Source organism: Zophobas morio, unplaced genomic scaffold (genome assembly GCF_036711695.1).
Source record: "Zophobas morio isolate AGI-343-1 ecotype UQ-CSIRO unplaced genomic scaffold, CSIRO_AGI_Zmor_V1 ptg000003l, whole genome shotgun sequence".
NCBI classification, from domain to species: domain Eukaryota; kingdom Metazoa; phylum Arthropoda; class Insecta; order Coleoptera; family Tenebrionidae; genus Zophobas; species Zophobas morio.
This window is the reverse complement of record NW_026972108.1, coordinates 105295-128846: the sequence shown is the minus strand read 5'-3', so window position 1 is coordinate 128846 and position 23552 is coordinate 105295. Positions and strand designations below refer to the sequence as shown.

Below are 23552 nucleotides of genomic sequence, written 5' to 3'. Positions count from 1 at the left end.
TAAAGCTCTGCAGGCCATGATGCAGTGCAGACCTAGTACCAAACACACACTTTATGAGTATGTGTTTATCAAGTTATCATTGATCCATAAATTAAAATTACCTCTGTCGGGTGAAGATCAGGTCAACTTGATAATGGGGGGTATAGATGACCAACAAATTAAATTTGCGGTCGAAACGGCTGGCATTAAAGAACCGCATGTGCTGGCGACGCACTTCAAATCGTTGGATGCGATAAGAAAACATCCCGTAAGTGGGTGTTAGAGTTCTTGTCGAATTGCTCTAATTGACGCCCACATTCGTCTACCCCTGGCGCCGATCTGAGAAATATGATCCATGTGTCGAAGGCCAAGTTGGCGGATATGTGCGATATATGCATAATGAGTCAGTCTTATGTTTGGTCTCTCGAATGTGAGACGCTGCCTTGTATTATTCTTATATAAAAGTATTGTTTGCTGAACTGTTTTTGATTGACTCTTTACGAAATCTAACAAGTCAGAAGTGGGATTAGAGACCCTTGTACTAGTAGTTAATTAGTGTACGATGCCAAATAACACTAAAAAGCGAAGACGCGGTAGTACTTCGAGTTCGAGCACGAGTTCGCGTTCGAGGTCTACCTCTAGTTCGAGTTCGACTTCGAGTTCGAGTTCGAGTGTAGTGTCAAAAAGAGAAGTGCAAAAATTGAAGCGTCAGGTGAAAAAGCTGAAAAGACACCGATCAACGACATCTACGCCCCGGACAGGTGACGAAAACCTAATTCCAATCTTCGATCCAACACGCCCTGAAGCAGTTGTGAAGAAATGGGTGGAAAAAGTCGACAATCTGGCCCGCCGTTACAACTGGGATGATAATGCAGTTATCCGGCTCATCCCAAGTCGTTTGCTGGGTAACGCACGTCAATGGTACGACGAAAGTGTCAAGTACGACGCAACATGGAAGAAACTGAAACTCTCTCTTATTGAACAATTTAGTAAGTCCGTTCCATTTTCGCTATTGTTAAAAGATGCTGCTAATTATGAAACAACACCAGGTCAAAACCTTGGAGATTATTGTTTCCAAAAACTATCCAAATTGAAAGCTTTGCAGTTGAAAATCCCAGATGAATTTTTGATCGATGCAGTAATTGGCGGCATTACAGACAATAATATTGCTCGTACAGTGGGGTCGGCACGTCATGCTAGTGCGAATGCTTTGTACGCGTACTTGAACACAATGGGGGACGCAACCGCCGCCGCTGTCGCGGTACCGAAATCCGATACCAGTGATTCGCGCCGGTTTCAAGATAAACAGAAGGTCAGGATTGAAAATCTTAAACCGAGCACGTCATCCGAATTATCCAAAACGATTACGTGTTTTAATTGTGGCGGTCCACATCGAGTGCGAGATTGTACCAAGACGATTTTGAAGTGCCACTCATGCAATAAGTTTGGCCACTTAAAACCAAACTGTCCGAATGAAACGTCCAAAAAATAGTAAAGAAGTTCGACAGTTTCTGGGGCTGTCGGGATACTTCCGCAAGTTAATCCAAAACTACGCACGATTAGTAGAACCTCTTACACGATTGACGAAGAAAGATGCTGTATGGTCATGGCCAGATGAACAAGATGGTTGATCTGATACATTTATTTGGTGCTCCGTAACGTGTGATTACTGATAGGGGAACTGCCTTCACTGCCGCCAGTTTTGAAAAGTTTTGCCAAATATACGGTATCGCTCACGTTTTAAACGCTGTAGCCACGCCGCGAGCGAACGGTCAGTGCGAGCGGTATAATCGAACGGTTTTGAGTGCTATCGCTACTAGTGCTGCTGGGCTCCCCGAAGACAAATGGGACACCGTTGTGAAACAAGTGCAAAGCGCCATGAACTGTACTGTCAACAAGGCTACAGGTGTTAGCCCTCTTGAAGTGTTGGCAGGTTATCATCCGAGAAACCCAGCGAATGCAAGATTAAGTATTGCTGTCAGTGATGCGCAGAATCTCCATCGCTTGGACTTGCAAGCTCTGAGAAATACGATAAGCAGTAGAATTACTGAAGACCAGCGGAAACAAAAGGCTCGATTTGACCGCAGCAGGACCATTGCCAAGCAGTATACAGAAGGAGACCTCGTTTTGGTCCTCATAACTGGGCAGAACAATGATGGGAACAGCAAGAAACTTCTCCCAAAATTCAAGGGGCCTTTCCGAATTGTAAAGGCATTGGCTAATGTCACTGTGGTAGCAGAGGACAAAATCAAACCCTGGATCTCACTGAAGGGTGAGTTGAAATTCAGTGGTTGAAAAGAAGTCTATCAGTGAAGGGGGTGTTATCAAGTGTCAGGCTCAATTATTTATTGAGGTAATCTGAGATGGGCATTATGTTTAAACGCCGGGTTCACGGACTATTGACAGAAAGCTAAATGAAGGGGGTAATGATAACATGTTGGGCTCAAATACCTAAGAGAGGTATATTGAGATGGGCATGATGCAGTACCGGGTTTATGGCTTGAAGATACAGTAATGTGAAACATGAAGGGGACGTGGCTAATTGTCAGGCTCAACTGTCCAAGGGATGGATTGAGATGGACAAGGCTAAACGTCGGGTTCATAACTACAAGTTGTGAAACATGAAGGGGACGTGGCTAATTGTCAGGCTCAACTGTCCAAGGGATGGATTGAGATGGACAAGGCTAAACGTCGGGTTCATAACCACAAGTTGTGGAACATGAAGGGGACGTGGCTGATTGTCAGGCTCAACTGTCCGAGGGATGGATTGAGATGGACAAGGCTAAACGTCGGGTTCATAACCACAAGTAAGGCAAGTGTTTTCAGTAAGTAGTTGGTCGTTTGTTTCAGATCCTCATAATTGTTAATGATGGTCTGAGGACAGACCATTACTGCAGCATGGCCGACTGTTAGAGTTCTTGTCGAATTGCTCTAATTGACGCCCACATTCGTCTACCCCTGGCGCCGATCTGAGAAATATGATCCATGTGTCGAAGGCCAAGTTGGCGGATATGTGCGATATATGCATAATGAGTCAGTCTTATGTTTGGTCTCTCGAATGTGAGACGCTGCCTTGTATTATTCTTATATAAAAGTATTGTTTGCTGAACTGTTTTTGATTGACTCTTTACGAAATCTAACATGGGATTTCTTCGTCTAGTGTCAATGACACCCCCATAACATCCATTGTAAAGTCGCGCCCCAGCAAAACAACCACTCCGCAAATGAGCCAGAACGCCTCATATATGTCTAAAAATAGACATGAGGGCCACGACGCACGTGTCAATCTTCGCTGCTTCGCTTGCAAGGGATATGGGCATACCAAAAGGTACTGCCCGGGTAATAAAGATAATTTTCCCTCAAGTCGTTCCTGACTCACCGACTTGGAACATAAAAATATCAACATAATAAGCGTAGCCGATGGTAATTTTAAGTTTTTTAAAACCATAATCATTAAAAATATAGCTCATAAGTGTTACGTAGATTTGGGTAGTGAGGTCTCATTAATCACAGAATCCAGAGCAAAGGCACTTGACTTAATGAGTTTCGAACGTAGTCCTCATGTTATCCTAAAAACGTTTGGTGATATTCGCATCAAAGTCACCCACTCAATACATGTTGACGTAATTCTCGATGGTATCAGCAAGAATCTTGAATTATTGGTGGTAGACAAATGTGTTCAGGGCGTTGATGTGTTAATAGGTCAAAATTTTACCGAATTATCAGACATTTCCTATATCAAATCAAGACATAAATTACAGTTCTTCCAAGTTTGCAATATAAATAAAATAGAAACACATCAATTCAATATCGGAGTTGATGATTCAGTAGTCGTCAACCAATTAGTAGAATTATTAAATGACTATCCAATGTGCGTAACTGATGATATACGAGAAATAGGAAAATCAAGTGCGACCCATGTGAAAATTGACGTGACGAGTACGATACCTATTGCATATCGTCCTCGAAGGTATCCAGAACCTGAAAGAGACATCATTCGTAAACTTATTCGCCAAATACTCGATAACAACATCATTCGAGAATCAAATTCCCCATATGCTTTTCAAGCACTCCTCGTTTCAAAGAAAACAGGTGACTGGCGGTTATGTATTGATTATCGACCATTAAATCGTATTACTGTCAAAGACAAATATCCGATTCCTCTTATTGACGATCAAATAAGCAGGCTTTCTGGTTATCAGTGGTTCACTTCCTTAGACCTTCTCTCTGGATATTATCAAATCCCGATGGCCCCCGAATCTATTCCCTTAACAGCGTTTGTAACCCAAGACGGTCATTATAAGTTCCTGCGCATGCCGTTTGGTCTGACCAATGGGCCTGCCGTTTTTCAACGAATGCTCAATATGGCGCTGGGACAGCTACGATTCACCAAGGTGTTGGTATATTTAGATGATGTCTTGATTCCCGCACACTCGATCCAAGAATCATTAAGTGTTCTCAAAGAGGTTTTGGAAATTTTTAAACAAAATGGATTAACTCTTCGTCTCTCCAAATGTTTCTTTCTCAGTACAGAAATTGAATATCTTGGCCACATTGTATCTAATTCTGAAATTAAACCTAATCCTCGTAAAATCCATGCAGTGGAACAATTTCCAACCCCAACTACTGTTCATGAAGTAGGTACGTCAGTTTTTAGGTCTCACAGGCTATTTTCGTAAATATATTCCAAATTATGCATTCAAAAGCAAACCTCTTAGTGAATTACTGAAAAAGGATACTCAGTGGACATGGAATAAAGACCAAAACGATTCATTTCTGTCCTTAAAATCATTACTTGTAGCAGAACCTATTCTAAAACTTTTTGATGCTTCCTTGGAAACTAAATTATATACGGATGCAAGTCAATTGGGAATCGCAGGCATTCTCGTTCAGGTAGTCGATAAAAACGAACACGTGATCGAGTACTTCAGTCGCACTACACGTCCTAATGAGGAGCGTTTCCATTCCTTTGAGTTAGAAACGTTAGCTATAGTTGAATCCGTAAAAAAATTTAGACATTATTTACTGGGCATTAACTTCACCATCATAACTGATTGTGCTGCAGTACGACACGCATTCCTTAAAAATGAATTAAATAATCGCATCAGTAAGTGGATTATTGCACTAAGCGAGTACCAATTGGAAATAAAACACAAAGGGAATCAAAATATGCGACATGTTGATGCACTCAGCCGTAATTTGGCGGTTGAAAAGAGTATTTGCTTGGTAACAATGGCGGAAGATGACTGGTTACTCGCCGCACAGCAGTCCGATAAAAATATCCACAATATTCGAACCATTCTCGAAACAGGTGACCGTTCCGAACATTCAGAGATATTTAATGAATATGCATTAAAAGGTGGGAAAGTCTATAAAATAACTGCTAGGGGACTCCGTGGGGTAATTCCAAAAACAATCAAATTCCAATTATTAAGACTTCATCATGATGATATCGGTCACCTGGGTTTTGAAAAAAACGTACGAACTAATAAAGCGCACTTACTGGTTTAACGATATGCGACGATTTATTAAGAAATATGTAAGAAACTGCCTCGATTGCGTCTTCTTTAAAAGTCCGACTGGTAAGAAACAGGGTTTTCTTCACCCTATCCCCAAATTACCCGTTCCTTTTCCTACAGTACATGCCGATCACTTGGGCCCTTTTATTAAAACCAAATCTGGTAATACATATGTTATTACAATAATTGATGCATTTACCAAATTTATTCTCGTTTATCCTGTAAAAAGTACTCAGAGCCGTTACTTACTCAAGGTGTTTCAGGAAGTTCTAAAGATTTTTGGAGTACCTCACAGACTAATCAGTGACCGAGGTACCGCTTTCACCAGTCAGTCATTTACACAGTTTTGTAATGAAAAGGGGATCATCCAGCATCTAAATGCGACGGCCATGCCTAGAGGAAATGGACAGGTGGAGAGGTACCATCGCACAATCCTCGAATCCATGGCAACAATGGGTGCACAAGTGGATGACGATCAATGGGATCAAAATGTGGCGAATATTCAGTTGGGTCTGAATGGGAGCGTTAATTCTGCGTTGGGAGTAACACCAAGCGAGGCGTTAATGGGTTTCCGCGTCAGACCCAACAGGGTTGTGAATGCTGCGGCCGATCCAGTTGATGTTACAAAGGTCCGAGAGGAAATTATTACCCGCATCGCCGAAGATCAGCGAAAACGAAAAGAACGGTTTGACGCAAGGAGAAGAAAAGGTCATTTGTATCAGGTCGGTGACCTGGTAATGACGAAGGTCCAGTGTAATCCAGTCACAGGATCAAGCCAGAAACTGATGCCCAAGTGGAGGGGTCCATTTCGAGTGACCAAATTACTGGACCATGACCGGTTCGAGATTAGCGACATCCCTGGGGCAATTCGGAGTCAGAAAAAATACGTCGGAGTGGCGGGTTTGGAAAATATTAAACCCTGGGTTAGCTACTCGACGTAGGTAACGTATGTTGCGCTGGTACGGGCACTGGTCTTACCGGACGTACGGAAGCCTGGCCGGGTACCTTGTAGCTAGGTCACAGAGCTTGCATGGGCACATAATGTGCTGGTCTTGCGGAAGCTTGGACCGGTAGCGCAGGGGCGGTTTTTGTAGCTAGGTCCCAGAGCTTGCATGGGCACGTCATGTGCTGGTCTTGCGGAAGCCTGGACCGGTAGCGCATAACCGGTTAATATGTAGCTAGGTCCCAGAGCTTGCATGGGCACGTAATGTGCTGGTCTTGCGGAAGCCTGGACCGGTAGCGCATATGGCCTGTGGCTTGTACGGGTATAGGTGCTTGAACGTACTGGAAGCGCGTGTTGTTAAGGTTAAATAACCATGGTTAGTTAAGTTACTTTAAGCTTATTAATGCGGTTTGGCCAAACTCACATTATTATTTACAGGTTAAACTACCAAGGCGCAGTACCTGAAACGCTCAGTTTTGAAAATTATAAATTAATATTACATATAATCAGTGCGATGTTTTCTGAGTAGATGAAATTCCAGGTACTCTCCCAGTTTCCAACCGAGTGGGACACTCGTTCGTCAGGAAAGGCCGTGTTAGCGGAATCAGGGATGAAAATACCGCCATGGCTCGGACGAGTTCGTATTGGGTCGGAAATGGGAACATGGGACACGGGACTGGAAGTACTGGAGCCTGGAAGCACTGTGTTTTTATCGCTGAAGTGACAAACATCATCCCCTTGTTAGCCTCAACGAATAAACCCCATTATTATTTTTAATACGTGTTTTAATTAAGTAGTATTCCGACAAACATATTTTTGAGTATCGTGTTGTTTAAAGAATACTATGTATATCAAGAAAAAAAGCAAAATATAAGCCCCGCCCACCCGCTCCAACTCAATTGTAATGATTTTTTTTAATCGTCGAGAGCCAAAGGAGCGGAATTTAAATATAAAATTCATATTATTATTATTTCTTTTCAAGAAATTACCATGTAAAACATGTTTTTGAATATCGTGTTATACAAAAATCACTATGTATATTAAGAAAAAATTAGAGCCAAAGATTAAGCCTTACCCATACCTGCCCTGATCTAAGTAGTAATGAAAATTTAATTTGTTAGCAGACCTAGAGGAGGAGCCTAATTGCAAAATCCATATTTCTTGACAAAAATTTACCATTTTAAACGTGTTTTAAGTTTCTAAGAATAAAAAAATCATCACAATTGAGACAGGGTGGGTGGGCGGGGTTTATACTTAATATACATAATATTCTTTCAACAACACGATACTTAAAAACATGTTTTTAATTTCTTGTAAATAAATAATATTTTGCAGTTAAGCTCCGCCCCCTTGGTTCACAGCGAATAAAAAATTTATCACAATTGAGAGAGGGCGGGTGGGCGAGAGTATATTTAGCCGTTTTGATTTAATATGTGTAGACTTTTTTTCAAAACATGAAACTTAAAACATGTTTAAAATGGAAATTTGTGTAAGGAAATATCGATTTTGCAATTAGGCTCCATCCCATAACTACAAAATCCACATTTCCTTGCAAAAATGTTTTAAGTTTTTTATTGTGAAAACATGGCTATGTATATTAAAAAAAAATATAGCAAAATATAAGCCCCGCCCACCCACCCTATCTCAATTGTGAGGATTTTTTTATTATCTGTCTCGATCTAAATCGTGATGAATTTTTCATTCGTTTTCAGACCGAGGAGCAGAGCCTAATTGCAAAATTGATATTTCCCTATACAAACTTACCATTTGAAACATGTTTTAAGTTTCTTGTTGTGAAAACATGACTACACATATTAAGACAAAAAGGGAAAATTTAAGCCCCGCCCACCCGCCCTTTCTCAATTGTGATGATTTTTTTTATTCATCCTGAGCCAAGAAGGCGGAGTTTAACTGCAAACTCTTTATTTGTCTACGAAAACTTAAAAACGTGTTTTTGAGTTTCGTGTTGTAAGGAAATACATATTTTGCAGTTAAGTTCCGCCCACTTGGTTCACGGCGAATAAAAATATTCATCACAATTGCGATAGGCGGGTGGGCGGGGTATTCATATTTCCTTGCAACCATTTTAAGCATGTTTTAAGTTTATTGTTGTAAAAAGAGGGCTATGTATATTAAAAAAAAAAAAAAAAATAGCCCCGCCCACCCTCCCTATCTTAAATGTGATAATTTTTTTATTCGTCCTGTTCGAAGAAGGCGGAGCTTAAATGCAAAATCTTTATTTCTTTACGAGAAATTAAAAACATCTTTTTGAGTATCGTGCGATTCAAAGAATACTATATATATTAAGACGAGTTTTATGTTTCTAAGATTATAAAAATCATTACAATTGAGATGGGGTGGGTGGGCGGGGTTTATATTTTGTTATTTTTTCTTATTATAGATAATATTCTTTGAACAACACGATATTTAAACACATGTTTTTAATTTCCTATAAAGAAATAAGTATTTGCAGATAAGCTCCACCCTCTTGGTTCACAGCGAATAAAAAAAATCATCACAATTGAGATAGGGTGGGTGGGCGGGGCTTACAATTTGCCGTTTTGTTTTAAAATGTGTAGACTTCTTTTCACAACATGAAACTTGAAACATGTTTAAAATGGAAATTTGTAAAATTGCAAAATCCTTATTTCTTGCAAATACCATTTTAACCATGTTTTAAGTTTTTTGTTATGAAAAGATGGCTGTTTATATTAAGAAAAAAAAGTTTAAATATAAGCCCCACCCACCCGCCCTGTCTCAATTGTGATGATTTTTTTATTCGTTGTCAAACCAAGGGGCGGAGCCTAATTGCAAAATCGATACTTTTCTACAAAAATGTACCATTTTAAACATGGTTTCCATACATTCTAGCAACCCCCTGTAAATGGTGAGGGACAAGTCTCCAAATGAATTAGACTTGTTTACTCCATTCAGAATTTCAAGGCTTCCACGAGATTTAATATTTTCGGTGCAAAAAATAAAACCAACAATAATATAACAGTAGCCCTGTAAATAATTCTGTTTGGGCAAACACCGAAGAAACACAGCTTGTTATCAAATACCGATAAATTTGGCAGCCAGCGCACGTTTCCCACACATCGCTAAACCAAACATTGACTCAATTTTTAATGAATTAATCAATTAAAAACAAATATCAAAGTCAAACAGCCATGAAACTCCGGCATTTCGCAACCACCACTCCATCAAACTATTTATTGTCACTTATCGTCCCCGGCACCATCTCGAATTAATCAGAAGCCAAGATTTGTTTACAGCCTCTTCGATTCCAGCGCCCATAAATCCCACAATTGCCCACAAACCCCTTTACAAGCACCGCATTAATATCGGATTAGCCGAACCGTAATTTTTCCTCTAAAACTTTGATCGCGAATCTAGACATTCCAGATTTAATTAAGTTTTATGGGGATAATGAAAGGCGGATTACTGCGACATAAAGTCAACTGATTTCACAATAGCAACTTTATTTGATTAAATTTTCTAACAGGTGGAACTATGGTTGCAACACTCGGATTGGTTGGCGTTGACACATTCTTTTTTAATATCTGACCAGTAGAGACCTGTTGGACACTCCATCTCGTAGGAGAAGCCGTTCATGCACTCTATGTACCTATTGCAATACGCAGGGTGCGGGAAGTACGCGGTATTCCCATCCACACATCTGGGATCAGGGCCAGGAGCTGAAACACAAAACTAGAAAAACGAACCGAGGAAAAATTCAACGAAATACATGGTCTACGGGTCGTGGAACCATCTGAAATGAAACACAATTAGACGTGGTCATATCGAATTAGTACTAGTACCAATGCAGTACGATCCGGGATAATCGCAGTCGCTGATTTCTGGGTGCCACCACAAACCCTCGGAGCACTCAAACAGAGTACCGACTTCGTTGAAGCACTGAATGTACTTGGAACAGTCGCCCGCCACCGGGAGGAAGATGGTCTGCGTTGGATCAAGACCATGGCAGGCATCTAAAGACACAATTCTACAATGGGTTCAGTTTCAACTCGGTACTTACCTGATGGATCCGTTTGCGCAGAACCACCTGCAACTGCAAAAACGTTATCAATTGGAAATTTTTAAGTACCACACTTACTTAAAGCGGCACAGATTGTGATCAAACCAATGAATTTATTCATTTTGACGGCTGGGTACTGACTGCCAAAAACTGCACTGAGAGGCTTTATATAGACAAAAAAATCATAATCTTAATCCCATCTACTACAAAGATTCATTCAGATTGTGATTGCATAAAAATGATAAAGAAGCTGAGATTGTATCGGGTGTTCAGAAGTACGACTTTCATCATTGTTATGGGTTTCTCCAATGTTATTTTTAAATGTATTGCTAAAGTCGAACAAATACTTTAGATTGTCGGCTTGCCTTGTTAATTGCTCTAAATGCATTATTTCCAAGGTCCAAACACTTTAAATTGCGACCTTACAAGGTGGTACCTGTGTGTCGGTTTTAGTTTATCAATGATAAGAAAGTTTAGAGTATAAAGGAATACAGAACCATGGGTACTACGTCATGAAGTATCCGTTATTTCGCAGGAACTATCTTCGCAGCATTCTACGTATAGATGGTACACGTTTGGTACTTACGTTGTTCGTACTGTAGAAGTATTTGTGTCACAATAAACTTAAACTTAAAGATCTGCCACCAAATTAGGATGGGACCTGCTGAACCAACATAATATATAAAATTTGGATTCGGGTACCGGTGTTCTGGTGTACTACGGTACCAATGCTACTGGTGTTTCCGAAAAATTCCTTATTACCAGGTGGCTGAATCCGCCCCTGTCTTTGAAGCAATTTGAAAGATTCTCGGGGAACCCTTGTGTCTGGTTTTTGAAGTACTTTGAAAGAAACTTGAGGACCCGTTTTGTTTTATTTTTGAAGTAGTTTGAAAAAAATCTTGAGAATTCCTTGTCTTACTTTCGCAGTAATTTGAAAAAATCTCGGGGACCTCTTGTATCTGGTTTTTGAAGTAATTTGAAAGAATCTCGGGTATTTTTCTGTGTACTGTTCTTGAAGAAATTTGAAAGATTCTCGGGAACCCTTGTATTTGGTTGTTGAAGTAGTTTCAAATAATTTCGGGGATTCCTTGTATCTAGTTTTTGAAGTAGCTTGAATCAATTTCGCGGACCGCTTATATCTGGTTTTTGAAGTAGTTTGAAAGAAACTTGAGGACCCCTTTTGTTTTGTTTTTGAAGTAGTTTGAAAAAAATTGAAAATCCCTTGTCTTGTTTTTGGAGTAGCTTGAAACAATCTCGGGGATCCATTTTGTTTTATTTTTGAAGTAGTTTGAAAAAATTGAAATTTCCTTATCCTACTTTTGGAGTAATTTCTCGGAAACCTGTTTTTTGCAGTATATTAAAAAAATCCCGGGGACCTCGTGTGATTGGTTTTTGAAGTAATTTGAAAGAATTTCGGGGACTCCTTGTGTCAGGTTTTTGAAGTAGTTTGAAAAAATCTTGAGAATCTCTTATCTTGCTTGTGCAGTAATTTTAAAGAATCTCGGGGACATTTTTGCTTTGGTTTTGAAGTAGTTTGAAAGAATCTCGTGGATCCCTTTTATTTTTTGAGAATCTCTTGTCTTGTTTTTGTACTAAATTGAAAAATTCCCGAGGACCTCGTGTGATGGGTTTTTGAAGCAATTTGAAAGAATCTTGGGGACTCCTTGTGTCTAGTTTTCGAAGTAGTTTGAAAAAATCTTGAGAATCTCCTATCTTGCTTTTGCAGTAATTTTAAAGAATCTCGGGGACCTCTTTTGTTTTGGTTTTGAAGTGGTTTGAAAGAACCTCGTGGATCCCTTTTATTTTTTTAGAATCCCCTGTCTTGTTTTTGCAGTAAATTGAAAAATTCCCGGGGACCTCGTGTGATTAGTTTTTGAAGTATTTTGAAAGAACATTGGGGATCCCTTGTGTCTGGTTTTTGAAGTAATTTGAAAGAATCTCGGAGACCCCTTGTGTCAGGTTTTTGAAGTAGTTTGAAAGAGTCTCGGGAACCCCCTGTGTCAGGTTTTTGAAGTAGTTTGAAACAATTTCAGACCTTTTTTATTTTGTTTTTGAAGTAGTTTAAAAAAACCTCCAGAATCTCTTGTCTTGCTTTTGCAGTAATTTGAAAAAATTTCGGAGACCTCTTTTGTCTTTGTTTTGAAGTAGTTTGAAAGAATCTCGAGGACCCCCTTTATTTTTTGGGAATCACTTGTCTTGTTTTTGCAGTAAATTGAAAAATTCCCGGGGACCTTGTGTGACTGGTTTTTGAAGTAATTTGAAAGAATCTCATGGATTCCTTGGGTTTTGTTTTTGAAGTAGTTTAAAAGGATCTCTTAAACCCTTTTGGACCTTGTTTTTGAAGTAATTTGAAATAATGTCGTCGATTTCTCGCGTCTAGTTTTTGAAGTAGTTTGAAAGAGTTTCAGACACCCCTTTTATTTTGTTTTTGAAGTAGTCTGAAAAAAACTTGAGAATCTTTGTCTTGCCTTTACAGTAATTTGAAAGAATCCCGGGGACTTCTTTTGTCTTGGTTTTTGAAGTAGTTTGAAAGAATCTCGAGGATCCCTTTTATTTTTTGAGAATCACTTGTCTTGTTTTTGCAGTAAATTGAAAAATTTCCTGGGACCTCGTGTGATTGGTATTTGAAGTAATTTGAAAGAACATTGGGGACCCCTTGTGCCTGGTTTTTGAAGTAATTTGAAAGAATTTCGGGGACCCTTTGTGTCTAGTTTTTGAAGTAGTTTTAAAAACTTTCAGAGACCCCTTTTATTTTGTTTTTGAAGTAGTTTGAAAAAATCTTGAAGATCCCTTGTCTTGCTTTTGCAGTGATTTGAAAAAATCTCGGGGATCGCTTTTGTCTGGTTTTTGAAGTAGTTTGAAAGAATTTTTGAAGTAATTTGAAAGAATTTCGAACTGGATGCGTACCAGTTTCAGTACTATGAAGGTGTTTGTGTGAATTTGAAAATATTCTGATATGAATAGTACTACTACAATCAGCAAGTACTTTATTGATGCAGATGCAAGAATAACAGAAAATGACACTAATTTTATTCATTATTAATCAGTAAATTTAAATGTTCTTTGCGTCTAAAATCCTTAGGTGGTACTACCACATTAATCTCCTGAAGAAAACACAGTTCTATAATATCAGATTCAATAAGAGTACTACTTAGTTTTCATATTTAACGCCGCCAGCACAATCTGTGTACTGTAAATGATAATTGAATGATTATAATCTAGTACTAAAAGATATATAATTTGACCAAGTACCGGAAACGGATAATCTAACCTGGTAACACCTACAAAAATAAATTTGTGTAAACAGAGCAAAATAAAACCATTACGTACTTAAAAGTAGTACCGTAGACAGTCTTCTCCTTTTCGCAAAAGATGTAGAATAAGTACCAAAACAAAGCAAAATCAGTGTACCTTTGGTTGAAGATAAAGGTGTCAAACAGACTTTATATAATCCTGCTTAAAGCCGACACTCAAAATTTTTTATCGCGGGACGTGAGATAGTACCTTGATCCATTCAGTGATTGCAAAATTTTCCACCAATGGATTAAATTTGACATATTAAGTCTGAGTGCGGTATTAACATAGCAGAAGTACACTGACCCCGAATTCATTTTAGTAGTACCCTACTATGGTGTCTGGATCTAGTGGAAATGTTATTCATTCTCTCTAAAGTTCTGCATTCTGATGGTTGGATACTAAATATGAAAGTCCATGAAAGGGTTTTGTAGACCAAAAAATGATTTATGTACATGTAGTACCCTCTGTAAAGAGGGGTCCAGAAGGTGTTCCCTGGGTTCCACACGACATTAAAACAAAAACCCACATTAACACTAAGTATATTATATAGTATTACATCAATAGTAGACACTTATGTATAAAAATATAGAAGAGGTCCCATAGTTGTTTCTTGAGTGGAATTACTAGCACTTGGTACTGCTGGTGCAACATTCTGATTCGTCGGAGTTAACGCACCTTTTGTGCTCCTCCGAGAAGTACAGTCCTTGTGGACAAACCATTTCGTAGGAGTCGCCTTGGTAGCATTCCACATACATGTGACAGTGAACGGGGTGTGACCAGTAGTTCATCGATTCGTTTATACATCTGGGGTCGGATCCATGTCCGGGTTTGACTAAAAGAAAATTTTCATCTAAGGGAACACAAATTGGGGTGAGGATTTACGAGTGGTGGTTAGTACCGTAGAGGTGTGCTCCGTCGTGGTGTGGGGTACAGGGGTACCTAGAATGTTGATGTAGCAGAACGTAACTACAAAGATAGTAAGTACTTACTAGTTGTTGTCGAGGTGGACGGTTTAGGTGTTGCTGAAAATACATTGTCTGGTAGTACTGAAACTACAAGTTGGCGAGTACTTACTTGTTATGGTAGTTTCACACATTACTGCAAGCAACATAATTAGTGTCCAAACAAAAAACACGTATGGTTGTAAAATACACACTACTTACTTGGTTCAGTTGTCGTAGGGGTTGCTGCAAGAGAAATTATAAGTGTTTGGTAGTACCGCAACGTACTTTATATAATCGACTTACTCCTTTCGGGTGTCGTCGTTGTTGCTAAAATTCAATCAGTTAGTACGTGCTACAACAGGTACTACATCAAAGGTACTTACTTCTCGGCGCCTCTGTAGGTGTAGGTGCTAGAATTATGTAAAATTAGTGACGATATAAAATATTTAAGTAGTACTAACTTGGTTCTGGGTTGGTGGGTGAATGTACTAAAAAGAAACTATTAGTAAAATTGGGTTTTAAATCGCGACGGTACTACCGCAGTAATCTCCTGGATAGTCACAGGTTTCGGCTGCTGGGTGCCACCATAACCCATCAGTGCATTGGTATTCGTACTTAAAACCGTCAACACACTCTATAAACTTAGAACAGTCCCCTGGTACTGGAAGATATATAATGCCCTCAGGTGCCGGAAACGGACAATCTGGATCTGGGGTCCAACGAACGTCTACAGAAACAGAATAGTCGGAACGAACCTGAAATATAAATAGTACTTACCGGATCCCTCCGTGGGTAGAGAATTGCCGCGTGCAGCTAAACAAACCATGAAGTATATTTTGCTAGTACTAGTGGTACCATAACACTTACCAATAACAAAAATACATGAAAATAGTACCGTGAACATGGTTTTAGTTTCGTAAGACTTAGTTAACAATTATCGCAATAAAGGAAGTGTAAAACTATTTATATAGAAAATCGATGTTTTATTAATCCATCTTGGCATAATCCTGGTCGGAATTAATTGTGAGAAGATTATCAAGCAGTACCGTGACAGATACGTCAATATTCTCCTAGTACGGATTAATCTTAAATCCACAGCATTAATTTTGATTGTGGTATCAAGGTTAAAGTTGTCGTTGCGTTTGGAGAGTTTTATTTTTTTCATCGTCGTAACTTATGTAGTACTCACCACATAGGTGAATTTTCGTGTTATGACGCAACTGATTGATAAGACAGAATAAGGTGATGCGTTATTTCTCTCAACAAGTCAAGGGTTTTATCTGAAGTTGAGAAATTTTTTGCTGAGTGAAGCTGTAGTACCCAGGACAAGGTTTAGTAAATAAATAAATAAAATTAATAATAACATCTTTATTTTCATTTAGTTTTTCTGAATATTGCTTTAAAGCTTCTAGTAGCATAGGTGCTGCCAGTACTACTTTAAACCTCGTTCCGGTACGACTAAATAAAACTTTGAAACGGTACTGTTTCGACAATACTGTTTTGACTGTTTGTTCGAACGCACCCATACATTTCACGTGAATTTCTGACGCCACAAACAAGACACTTAAGTACTCTTAAATTGATACTAAAAGACATCTTCGCAGTTCTCGAAATAGATCTGTTGACACAAAAAACCGATAAGACCATTGGCTAATATAAAAACAATCCAATTTTGTGAGGTAGTACTTGCGTGTCACAATGAAGGACTTTATCATTTCCACAACCATTGTAAGATTGGTCGTACTCTTTTCCTTTGTTTGTTGTGAGTACTGAAATACGAAACTATTAATAGTTCATACAAAGTTTTTAGATGCTCAATGGACTCCCGATCCGTTTTGTCCGTACCCATACCCTGACCACGCGACCAAGTACCGGTACTATGGTAACTGCTCCGTCTACTGGGAGTGCTACTATGGGGCCAAGTACATAATGGAGTGTCCTGAAGGACTCGAATTCAACGAACCTTTACAACAATGTGACACTCCGTCCATTGCAAACTGCGATCCTTGTAGGTGGTACCGTCGATGAATTTTTTGATTTGTAAGACTTGTTTTAGGGGCTTCCACCACTGGTAATCCGGACCATACAGGATCAACAGACAGTACGTTTTGGGGGTGGTACTTGATTAAAACTAATCGAATGTGTTCTTAGGTACTTATTCTGCAAGTAGTACAAGAGGTCCTTATCCGCAGTGTCCTTGTGTACTTCCCGTACCTAGGTGACTGCACTAAGTACTGGGAGTGTTTCGCCGGGAATGGGTACTTGTACAATTGTCCAGATGGGTTGTGGTGGCACCAGGAAATCAGCGAGTGTGACTATCCAGGGTCGTACTGTGACAATTCCACAACGATAGACTAGTCAACGCCCACAACCCCAACAACCGAGGGACTCACTACTTGTCCCCCAAATTTGTACTTTTCGGATAGGGTAAAGGACTGTGTCAGGGTAGATGAGTCAGAGTGCTGCCTGGAGTACGACTGTCCTCCAGGAAAATAAACGTTCGCTTGTAATAACAATTTTTAAATAAAAAATTAGTACCAAAGTCGTACTTTACATTTAGTAATAGTTGGATAACTTCTCCACGTGTAGGTTATTTCAAAGTCAAGTTAGTTAAATCTCTCTAGAATTATCTTGACTTACTTTTGCGCCCAGATTAGGATTATCACCGCGTCATTTTTATAAAAATAGTTTTTCTAATACAAAGCCACATTCCACGGTACTACCATGTTCAAATACGTGATTTTTAGTGTTCTGGCTTATCTGGCTTGTAAGTACTTTAATTGGCGAAAATTTTAACTTAGTACGACTTTGTAGACTCGGAATGGACCCCCGATCCCTTGTGCCCTTACCCATCCGAGGTAGTCACCAATTTCCCCTACTATGGTGACTGTTCGTACTACTGGGCGTGCTTCGAAGGCTCCAAATTCTTAGTGCAGTGTCCCATTGGGCAAGAATTTGACTCCAAAACCAGCGAATGTGCTTCTCCAGAGGTGGCACAGTGCGACCCTTGTAAGACAAAATCAGAGTGTGTGGTACTTAGTTGACGATTTTTGTAGATATTTCGACGACCACGACGACCGAAAGTACGGGAAGTACTACCACTAGGACGACCACCACGGAAAGTAGTACCACCACAAGCTCAACTACGACTGATAGTGGTACTACAACTGAAGGACCTTATCCGCAGTGTCCCAATTCCGAAGACATTATTTATTTGCCTGATATAGCAGACTGTTCTAAGTACTGGGAGTGTTTCGAGGGGAGTTCCTACATGTACCATTGTCCTGACGGTTTGTGGTGGAACCAAGCAGTACTTCAGTGCGACTATCCAGGGGATTATTGCAATATCTCGAGTAGGTACTGCCTTGTGACTTTGTTTTCTTAACTCGGTAATTTTTTAGCAACGACTAAAGGAAGTACCGTCACACCAACACCTACAATTCCAACGTCTACCACTTCTACATCAGGTACGACCCTATTGTCGTAAAATCTAGTACCAACTTTGTAATTTTAGGACCTACCACTACTCCAAATCCTGACGATATAACTTGTCCAAACCCTAACGACCAGTCAGTCTATTTTCCGGTGGTTGGCGACTGTACCAAGTACTGGGAGTGTTTCGAAGGAAACAAGTATTTATTGACTTGTCCTGAAGGCCAATGGTGGCACCAAGAAGCAACAAAGTGTGAACAACCAGGAGATTACTGCCAAAACTAAACCTCATGTAGTACAATATTCCAAAACAATAAAGTTGTTGACAAGAACTACCAAATTCTTTCTTGATTACACGTCAATGTCAAGTTTTTATCAAACTTTGACGTCATCAAAAAAACTATTCGAGCACCTCCCATTAGAATAACACTCAAAAAGAGTTCTTAGAAGAAATCGGTACCGACAGTACCAGTTCTTTCGCAGAACACTCGACGATAACACCAAGTCAAAGTACACTCTTGTGACATTTTTCTAGATCAATGAATCTATTTTTAACATCTTGAAATAGAAATGTAGTACCACTATCGCGCAACCTTGATCGAATAATAGAAACCGCTATCAAGATGAGTATTGTCTATAAAAGCACTTCTTCGCACTTCGGTGTCAGTTGAACTAGCGCACTACACCATGAAGAACGAAATTTTTGTGGCGATCTTCGCACTATGCGTTGGTGTTTGTCGTAAGTACCTCGGTACTACTTTGGTTTTGGTTAATTAAGTTCGCAGAGGCACAATGGACGCCGGACCCTTTTTGCCCGTACCCGTCCGACCACGTGACTCGGTACCCCTACTATGGTAACTGCTCGGTCTACTGGGAGTGCTATGAAGGGTCCAAGTACGTCATGGAGTGCCCAGAAGGGCTCGAATTTAACGCCCCTTTGCAACAGTGCGACACACCGTCGATTGCCAATTGTGATCCTTGTTAGTACTTTATTATTTCTATCTAGTCAAGTATAAAATGTTGTGTTTTTAGTTGCTAGTACCACTGGGAATCCGAATCCACGTAAGTACCTTTAGTTTGATAAAATTTGTTTGATGGTAGTTTTCAGCGACGTACACCACTGAGTCGACGGTGTCCCATCTTCCGGGACCCGACTGTCCGTACCCATCGGAAGAACTGATCTATTTCCCGTACCCGGGAGATTGTACCATGTACTGGGAGTGCTTCGAAGGTAACCACTATCTATATAACTGTCCTGATGGTCTTTGGTGGCACCAAGAGATCAGTCAGTGTGACTATCCGGGAGATTTTTGCACCAATTCTACTGGTAGGTAGTACCTTTTGACTGCAATAGGTGTAGCATGGTTTTGTAGGCACCCCCACCGTGACACCACCTATTTCAACCACCACCCATAATGGTCAACCCGACTGTACTGGTACTGGTGACGACCCCGTCTTCTACCCGTACTATGGTGACTGCACTAAGTACTGGGAGTGCGCAGACGGCAAACTCTACATTCAAGACTGTCCCGACGGGTTGTGGTGGCACCAAGAAGCCAATCAGTGTGACTACCCCGGAGCTTTTTGTACCAATTCGAGTCAGTAGTACCACTACTGGTAAGTACGGTACTACTTACTGGTTTTATTGTAGCTATACCGACGGACTCTACCTGGTCGACACCCACATGGACACCACCGCCAACCACATTGCCACCTCCAACGTGTGATGGTAGCAGCACCGACGAAATTTTCTATCCGTACCCTGGGGATTGTACCAAGTACTGGATGTGTACCCACGGAGATTTGTACTTGTACGAGTGTCCCGATGGGTTGTGGTGGGATCCGAACACATCGGAGTGTGAGTACCCGGGCGACTTTTGCTTCGATGGTACTACACCGAGTAAGTTTGAAGTAATTTGGTACAAGGAGGTGTTGATGGGTGGTTTTAGCAACAAATCCTACTACTCCGTTGGTGGAGTGTGAAGAGGAAGGTAGTTCGTACTTGCCGGACCCCAATAGCTGCCATTTGTTTGTATGGTGTCTAGATGGGTCATGGTACGAGGAAGAATGTCCCACAGGGTTGTACTATGACGAAGATACCCAGAAATGCGTACCTGCCGAGGAATCTGATTGTTGTCAAAATAGTACCCAGTGTTAATTTTGTTAACTGTAATAGTGTAAAAGTACTAATAATAAAGATCGTTGTGGCTTTTTTATAACACGGTGTTGTTATTTAGTAAGCCAGTAGTGGTACCAAGAACTTAGAAATCACACGAAGGCGAATTCTTCACGTGATAAAGTACCATCTTTCCTGATTGCAGAATCTACCGGATGTACCTATCAACATAAGATAAGAAAATCGAAGTACACAAAATGTTGTACCACTTGATCGGACAATAAAAAGCTATCAGTAGATGAGTTTCGTATAAAAGCACTTCTTCACACTTCGGTGCCATCAGTGACCAGAGTACTGCACCATGAAGAACGAAATTTTTGTTGCGATTTTCGCCCTGTGTGCTGGCTTTTGCCGTAAGTACTTTGGTACTACTTGCTATACTTTGCTAATTTAAACTGCAGAGTCACAATGGACCCCGGACCCTTTTTGCCCGTTCCCGTCGGACCACGTCACCCGGTACCCGTACTACGGTAACTGTTCGGTCTACTGGGAGTGCTACGACGGGACAAAATACGTAATGGAATGTCCCGAAGGGCTTGAGTTTAATGCCCCTTTGCAACAGTGCGACACGCCTTCGATTGCCAACTGTGATCCTTGTAAGTACTTCACCGTACTATCTATCTGTACATTAAACTAAACAATGTTTTCAGTTGCTTCGACTACTGCGAACCCGAATCCACGTAAGTACCGTCGCTTTTAAGAAAATTTGCTTGATGGGTGTTTTCAGCGACGTATAGTACCCATACGACGGTTTCGCTTCCTCCGGGACCCGACTGTCCGTACCCGTCCGAAGAACTGATCTATTTTCCGTTCCCGGGCGATTGTAACAAGTACTGGGAGTGCTTCGAAGGCAACTACTACCTTTTTCAATGCGAAGAGGGGCTTTGGTGGCACCAGGAGATAAGCCAGTGCGATTATCCCGGCGATTATTGCACGGATTACACTAGTAAGTAGTACCTTTCGTCTACCAGGTACTGTAGTACGGTTTTACAGCTTCTTCCACGCTCACGCCGCCCACCACCCAGGAAGGACAACCCGACTGTACTGGTACTGGTGACGACCCTGTTTTCTATCCAGTGGTTGGGGACTGCACTAAGTACTGGGAGTGCGCGGACGGGAAATTGTACCTTGAAGACTGTCCGGAGGGGTTGTGGTGGCACCAAGAAGCCAATCAGTGTGACTACCCCGGGGCATTTTGTACCAATAGTACTGTGCTAGTGTGAAGAGATCGACGAATGGGTACTACCGGATATATCCATCAATGTTAATTTTGTTAACTACTAATAAGTACTAAAAATAAAGCTTTTTTGTAGAAACTGTTTATCAATTTTTCTCGATATAATTAGGGTACTACAAGAGATGCATCCATCATCTTTATGGAACTTAATTATCGATCTGTTTTGCGTTAATACCCACTTATAAATGTGATTTAGCACGATTTAGTGTCATGATCGCCTTATCTCGAGTGTTTTTCTCCGAACAAAGGTGGAAACAATTTCATTGACTGTTGGAAATATAGTATTTACCTTGTTTTTTCAACCAAAAATTAAATATTTATTTTTAAAGAGATAAAAGACAAAAGGGTTAGTACTATGACTAGAATAAAAAAATAAATACAAAAAAATATGCAATAGATATATTGACAAAAATTTTAAGTGTTTAAAATGTAATTTTAACTCTAATTGTACTTTATCTCGATGGGCTTTTTCCTTTAGAATCAATGAAACAGAAGTGACTCACCTAAGTTTTTATCGCACTGTCTACATTTTGAAAGTCATCATAAATTTGAAAAACTACCAACAAAATTCTTTTATAGTCAAAACCATTAACTTATTCTTCAAAAGAACTAAATTCAAAACACTTTCAGTCATTGTTGCGCTGTGAGAGGTATGTCCGTGTCCACAAACAAAGCTGACTCATTTTCCAAATATCTAGATTGAGTCTGATAAATCACCAATGACTTGCCAAAACGATTGTCATCAAAGAGGGCACATCCGGATTGTCAACAAAGAATTACGTTGGTACTCAATCCTTTATTCCAAATTTAATATAAAAAGCGTTTTTGAAATTCTACAAATCAGTTTGGAAGCAACCAACACAACAAAATGACCACAAACCAGGTTCTTGCAGCTTTTATTCTAATTTGTAAGTATTCTAGCTTCTGGAAATTTTTGAATATTTTTGGTTTGTTTAGCTTGTCTGGCATTTGGTGCCACAGCAAAAGAGATCAGAGTTGAGGAAGATATCAAAGTCGGAGATGTGGCTATCTCCATCCAAATTATCGAAAAAACCGACGATGACGAAGGTAATTTTGTAATTTTTTGAAAGATTTTAACTAGGGGAGGTCAGAAGGAATTTAAAGTACTTTTTTAGGTAACGTAACAGTTTCTCCAACTACGAATGCCACGAATTTTTGGAACGGGACCACGATTTGGCCAATCACAAACTCCACCTCGTGGAATGTTACTACGGCTTGGCCAATCACCAACTCGACGTCCTGGAATGGTACTACACCGTACCCAATCACAAATTCCACTTCCTGGAATGTTACTACAGCTTATCCAATCACAAACTCGACTAACTGGAATGTTACTACACCTTACCCAATCACCAACTCGACGTCCTGGAATGTTACTACAGAGTACCCAATCACAAATTCCACTTCCTGGAACGTTACTACAGCTTATCCAATCACAAACTCGACTAACTGGAATGTTACTACACCTTACCCAATCACCAACTCAACGTCTTGGAATGTTACTACAGAGTACCCAATCACAAATTCCACTTCCTGGAACGTTACTACAGCTTATCCAATCACAAACTCGACTAACTGGAATGTTACTACACCTTACCCAATCACCAACTCGACGTCCTGGAATGTTACTACAGAGTACCCAATCACAAATTCCACTTCCTGGAACGTTACTACAATTTACCCAATAACGAACTCAACTTCCTGGAACGTTACTACAGTTTGGCCAATCGACAATGGAACCTCCCCGGGAAATATCACTCTAAATTAGGATCCAACTGGTAGTACTTGGTTTTACATTTTACAATGCTACTAGTACTAAGGTGGTACCAAATCTGAACGGTGTCAGTTCAGTAGTTAAAAAATAAACCCTGAAAATCACTTTTAGCTGTTTCATTCACACAAATTTCCTAATATCAGCAAAAACCGGTTTTGTCAAAACAAACGCATCGATTAGATACTAATCGT

The 23552-nt window shown here is 40.1% G+C and overlaps 6 protein-coding genes across 10 annotated transcripts; 4 read left to right on the top strand and 2 right to left on the bottom strand.

Moving 5' to 3' along the window:
• The first annotated feature begins 314 nt into the window (after window positions 1–314).
• Window positions 315–23465, top strand: LOC135133092 (serine-rich adhesin for platelets-like). Of its 2 annotated transcripts, XM_064061363.1 has the most exons (5): window positions 315–1290; window positions 22431–22474; window positions 22524–22634; window positions 22703–22781; window positions 22824–23465. In XM_064061363.1, exons 1-5 carry the CDS (start codon window positions 542–544, stop codon window positions 23353–23355), a joined length of 1515 nt encoding a protein of 504 aa, XP_063917433.1. In that variant the 5' UTR covers window positions 315–541; the 3' UTR covers window positions 23356–23465. The 2 variants fall into 2 exon arrangements, with proteins under 2 accessions (XP_063917433.1, XP_063917426.1); XM_064061356.1 differs by having other exon boundaries at window positions 317–1290; window positions 22703–23465.
• On the bottom strand, window positions 9907–10666 carry LOC135133218 (peritrophin-1-like). Of its 2 annotated transcripts, none has more exons than XM_064061543.1 (5): window positions 10559–10666; window positions 10481–10513; window positions 10257–10433; window positions 10190–10213; window positions 9907–10139 (listed from the first exon to the last, which is right to left on the bottom strand). In XM_064061543.1, exons 1-5 carry the CDS (start codon window positions 10599–10601, stop codon window positions 9940–9942), a joined length of 477 nt encoding a protein of 158 aa, XP_063917613.1. In that variant the 5' UTR covers window positions 10602–10666; the 3' UTR covers window positions 9907–9939. The 2 variants fall into 2 exon arrangements, with proteins under 2 accessions (XP_063917613.1, XP_063917621.1); XM_064061551.1 differs by having other exon boundaries at window positions 10263–10433.
• On the bottom strand, window positions 14301–15796 carry LOC135133201 (endochitinase-like). 2 transcript variants are annotated; one of them, XM_064061509.1, is made up of 11 exons: window positions 15589–15789; window positions 15499–15534; window positions 15260–15448; window positions 15183–15209; window positions 15105–15131; window positions 15025–15048; window positions 14941–14964; window positions 14852–14875; window positions 14767–14799; window positions 14660–14716; window positions 14301–14609 (listed from the first exon to the last, which is right to left on the bottom strand). In XM_064061509.1, exons 1-11 carry the CDS (start codon window positions 15623–15625, stop codon window positions 14401–14403), a joined length of 687 nt encoding a protein of 228 aa, XP_063917579.1. In that variant the 5' UTR covers window positions 15626–15789; the 3' UTR covers window positions 14301–14400. The 2 variants fall into 2 exon arrangements, with proteins under 2 accessions (XP_063917579.1, XP_063917586.1); XM_064061516.1 differs by lacking the exon at window positions 14852–14875 and having other exon boundaries at window positions 15589–15796.
• On the top strand, window positions 16149–17042 carry LOC135133245 (peritrophin-1-like). Of its 2 annotated transcripts, none has more exons than XM_064061584.1 (4): window positions 16149–16449; window positions 16525–16729; window positions 16778–16822; window positions 16873–17042. In XM_064061584.1, exons 1-4 carry the CDS (start codon window positions 16420–16422, stop codon window positions 16941–16943), a joined length of 351 nt encoding a protein of 116 aa, XP_063917654.1. In that variant the 5' UTR covers window positions 16149–16419; the 3' UTR covers window positions 16944–17042. The 2 variants fall into 2 exon arrangements, with proteins under 2 accessions (XP_063917654.1, XP_063917648.1); XM_064061578.1 differs by having other exon boundaries at window positions 16150–16483; window positions 16532–16729.
• Window positions 17385–20372, top strand: LOC135132938 (probable chitinase 10). The gene is made up of 12 exons (XM_064061160.1): window positions 17385–17488; window positions 17536–17730; window positions 17778–18074; window positions 18123–18188; window positions 18236–18436; window positions 18821–18892; window positions 18939–19133; window positions 19186–19215; window positions 19262–19480; window positions 19527–19751; window positions 19805–20053; window positions 20103–20372. Exons 1-12 carry the CDS (start codon window positions 17446–17448, stop codon window positions 20309–20311), a joined length of 2001 nt encoding a protein of 666 aa, XP_063917230.1. The 5' UTR covers window positions 17385–17445; the 3' UTR covers window positions 20312–20372.
• On the top strand, window positions 20564–21645 carry LOC135133185 (peritrophin-1-like). The gene is made up of 5 exons (XM_064061487.1): window positions 20564–20682; window positions 20731–20925; window positions 20980–21009; window positions 21057–21275; window positions 21323–21645. The coding sequence occupies exons 1-5, from the start codon at window positions 20631–20633 to the stop codon at window positions 21550–21552; spliced, it is 726 nt and encodes a 241-aa protein (XP_063917557.1). The 5' UTR covers window positions 20564–20630; the 3' UTR covers window positions 21553–21645.
• Window positions 23466–23552: the final 87 nt, after the last annotated feature.

Coding starts and splice junctions, on each gene's coding strand:
- LOC135133092 (XM_064061356.1), top strand. CDS start 542: ATGCCAAATAACACTAAAAAGCGAAGACGCGGTAGTACTTCGAGTTCG. Junction 22,475..22,523: donor TGCAGCTTTTATTCTAATTT/GTAAGTATTCTA, acceptor TGGTTTGTTTAG/CTTGTCTGGCATTTGGTGCC. Junction 22,635..22,702: donor AAAAACCGACGATGACGAAG/GTAATTTTGTAA, acceptor GTACTTTTTTAG/GTAACGTAACAGTTTCTCCA.
- LOC135133218 (XM_064061543.1), bottom strand. CDS start 10,601: ATGAATAAATTCATTGGTTTGATCACAATCTGTGCCGCTTTAA. Junction 10,214..10,256: donor ATCGTACTGCATTGGTACTA/GTACTAATTCGA, acceptor GTTTCATTTCAG/ATGGTTCCACGACCCGTAGA. Junction 10,140..10,189: donor TTCCACGACCCGTAGACCAT/GTATTTCGTTGA, acceptor TTTGTGTTTCAG/CTCCTGGCCCTGATCCCAGA.
- LOC135133201 (XM_064061509.1), bottom strand. CDS start 15,625: ATGTTCACGGTACTATTTTCATGTATTTTTGTTATTG. Junction 15,049..15,104: donor ACCTACAGAGGCGCCGAGAA/GTAAGTACCTTT, acceptor ATTGAATTTTAG/CAACAACGACGACACCCGAA. Junction 14,610..14,659: donor TACGGTACTAACCACCACTC/GTAAATCCTCAC, acceptor ATTTTCTTTTAG/TCAAACCCGGACATGGATCC.
- LOC135133245 (XM_064061578.1), top strand. CDS start 16,420: ATGAAGGACTTTATCATTTCCACAACCATTGTAAGATTGGTCGTACTC. Junction 16,730..16,777: donor CATTGCAAACTGCGATCCTT/GTAGGTGGTACC, acceptor GACTTGTTTTAG/GGGCTTCCACCACTGGTAAT. Junction 16,823..16,872: donor CCATACAGGATCAACAGACA/GTACGTTTTGGG, acceptor ATGTGTTCTTAG/GTACTTATTCTGCAAGTAGT.
- LOC135132938 (XM_064061160.1), top strand. CDS start 17,446: ATGTTCAAATACGTGATTTTTAGTGTTCTGGCTTATCTGGCTT. Junction 18,893..18,938: donor ACTATGCGTTGGTGTTTGTC/GTAAGTACCTCG, acceptor TTAAGTTCGCAG/AGGCACAATGGACGCCGGAC. Junction 19,216..19,261: donor CACTGGGAATCCGAATCCAC/GTAAGTACCTTT, acceptor GGTAGTTTTCAG/CGACGTACACCACTGAGTCG.
- LOC135133185 (XM_064061487.1), top strand. CDS start 20,631: ATGAAGAACGAAATTTTTGTTGCGATTTTCGCCCTGTGTGCTGGCTTT. Junction 21,010..21,056: donor TACTGCGAACCCGAATCCAC/GTAAGTACCGTC, acceptor GGGTGTTTTCAG/CGACGTATAGTACCCATACG. Junction 21,276..21,322: donor TTATTGCACGGATTACACTA/GTAAGTAGTACC, acceptor ACGGTTTTACAG/CTTCTTCCACGCTCACGCCG.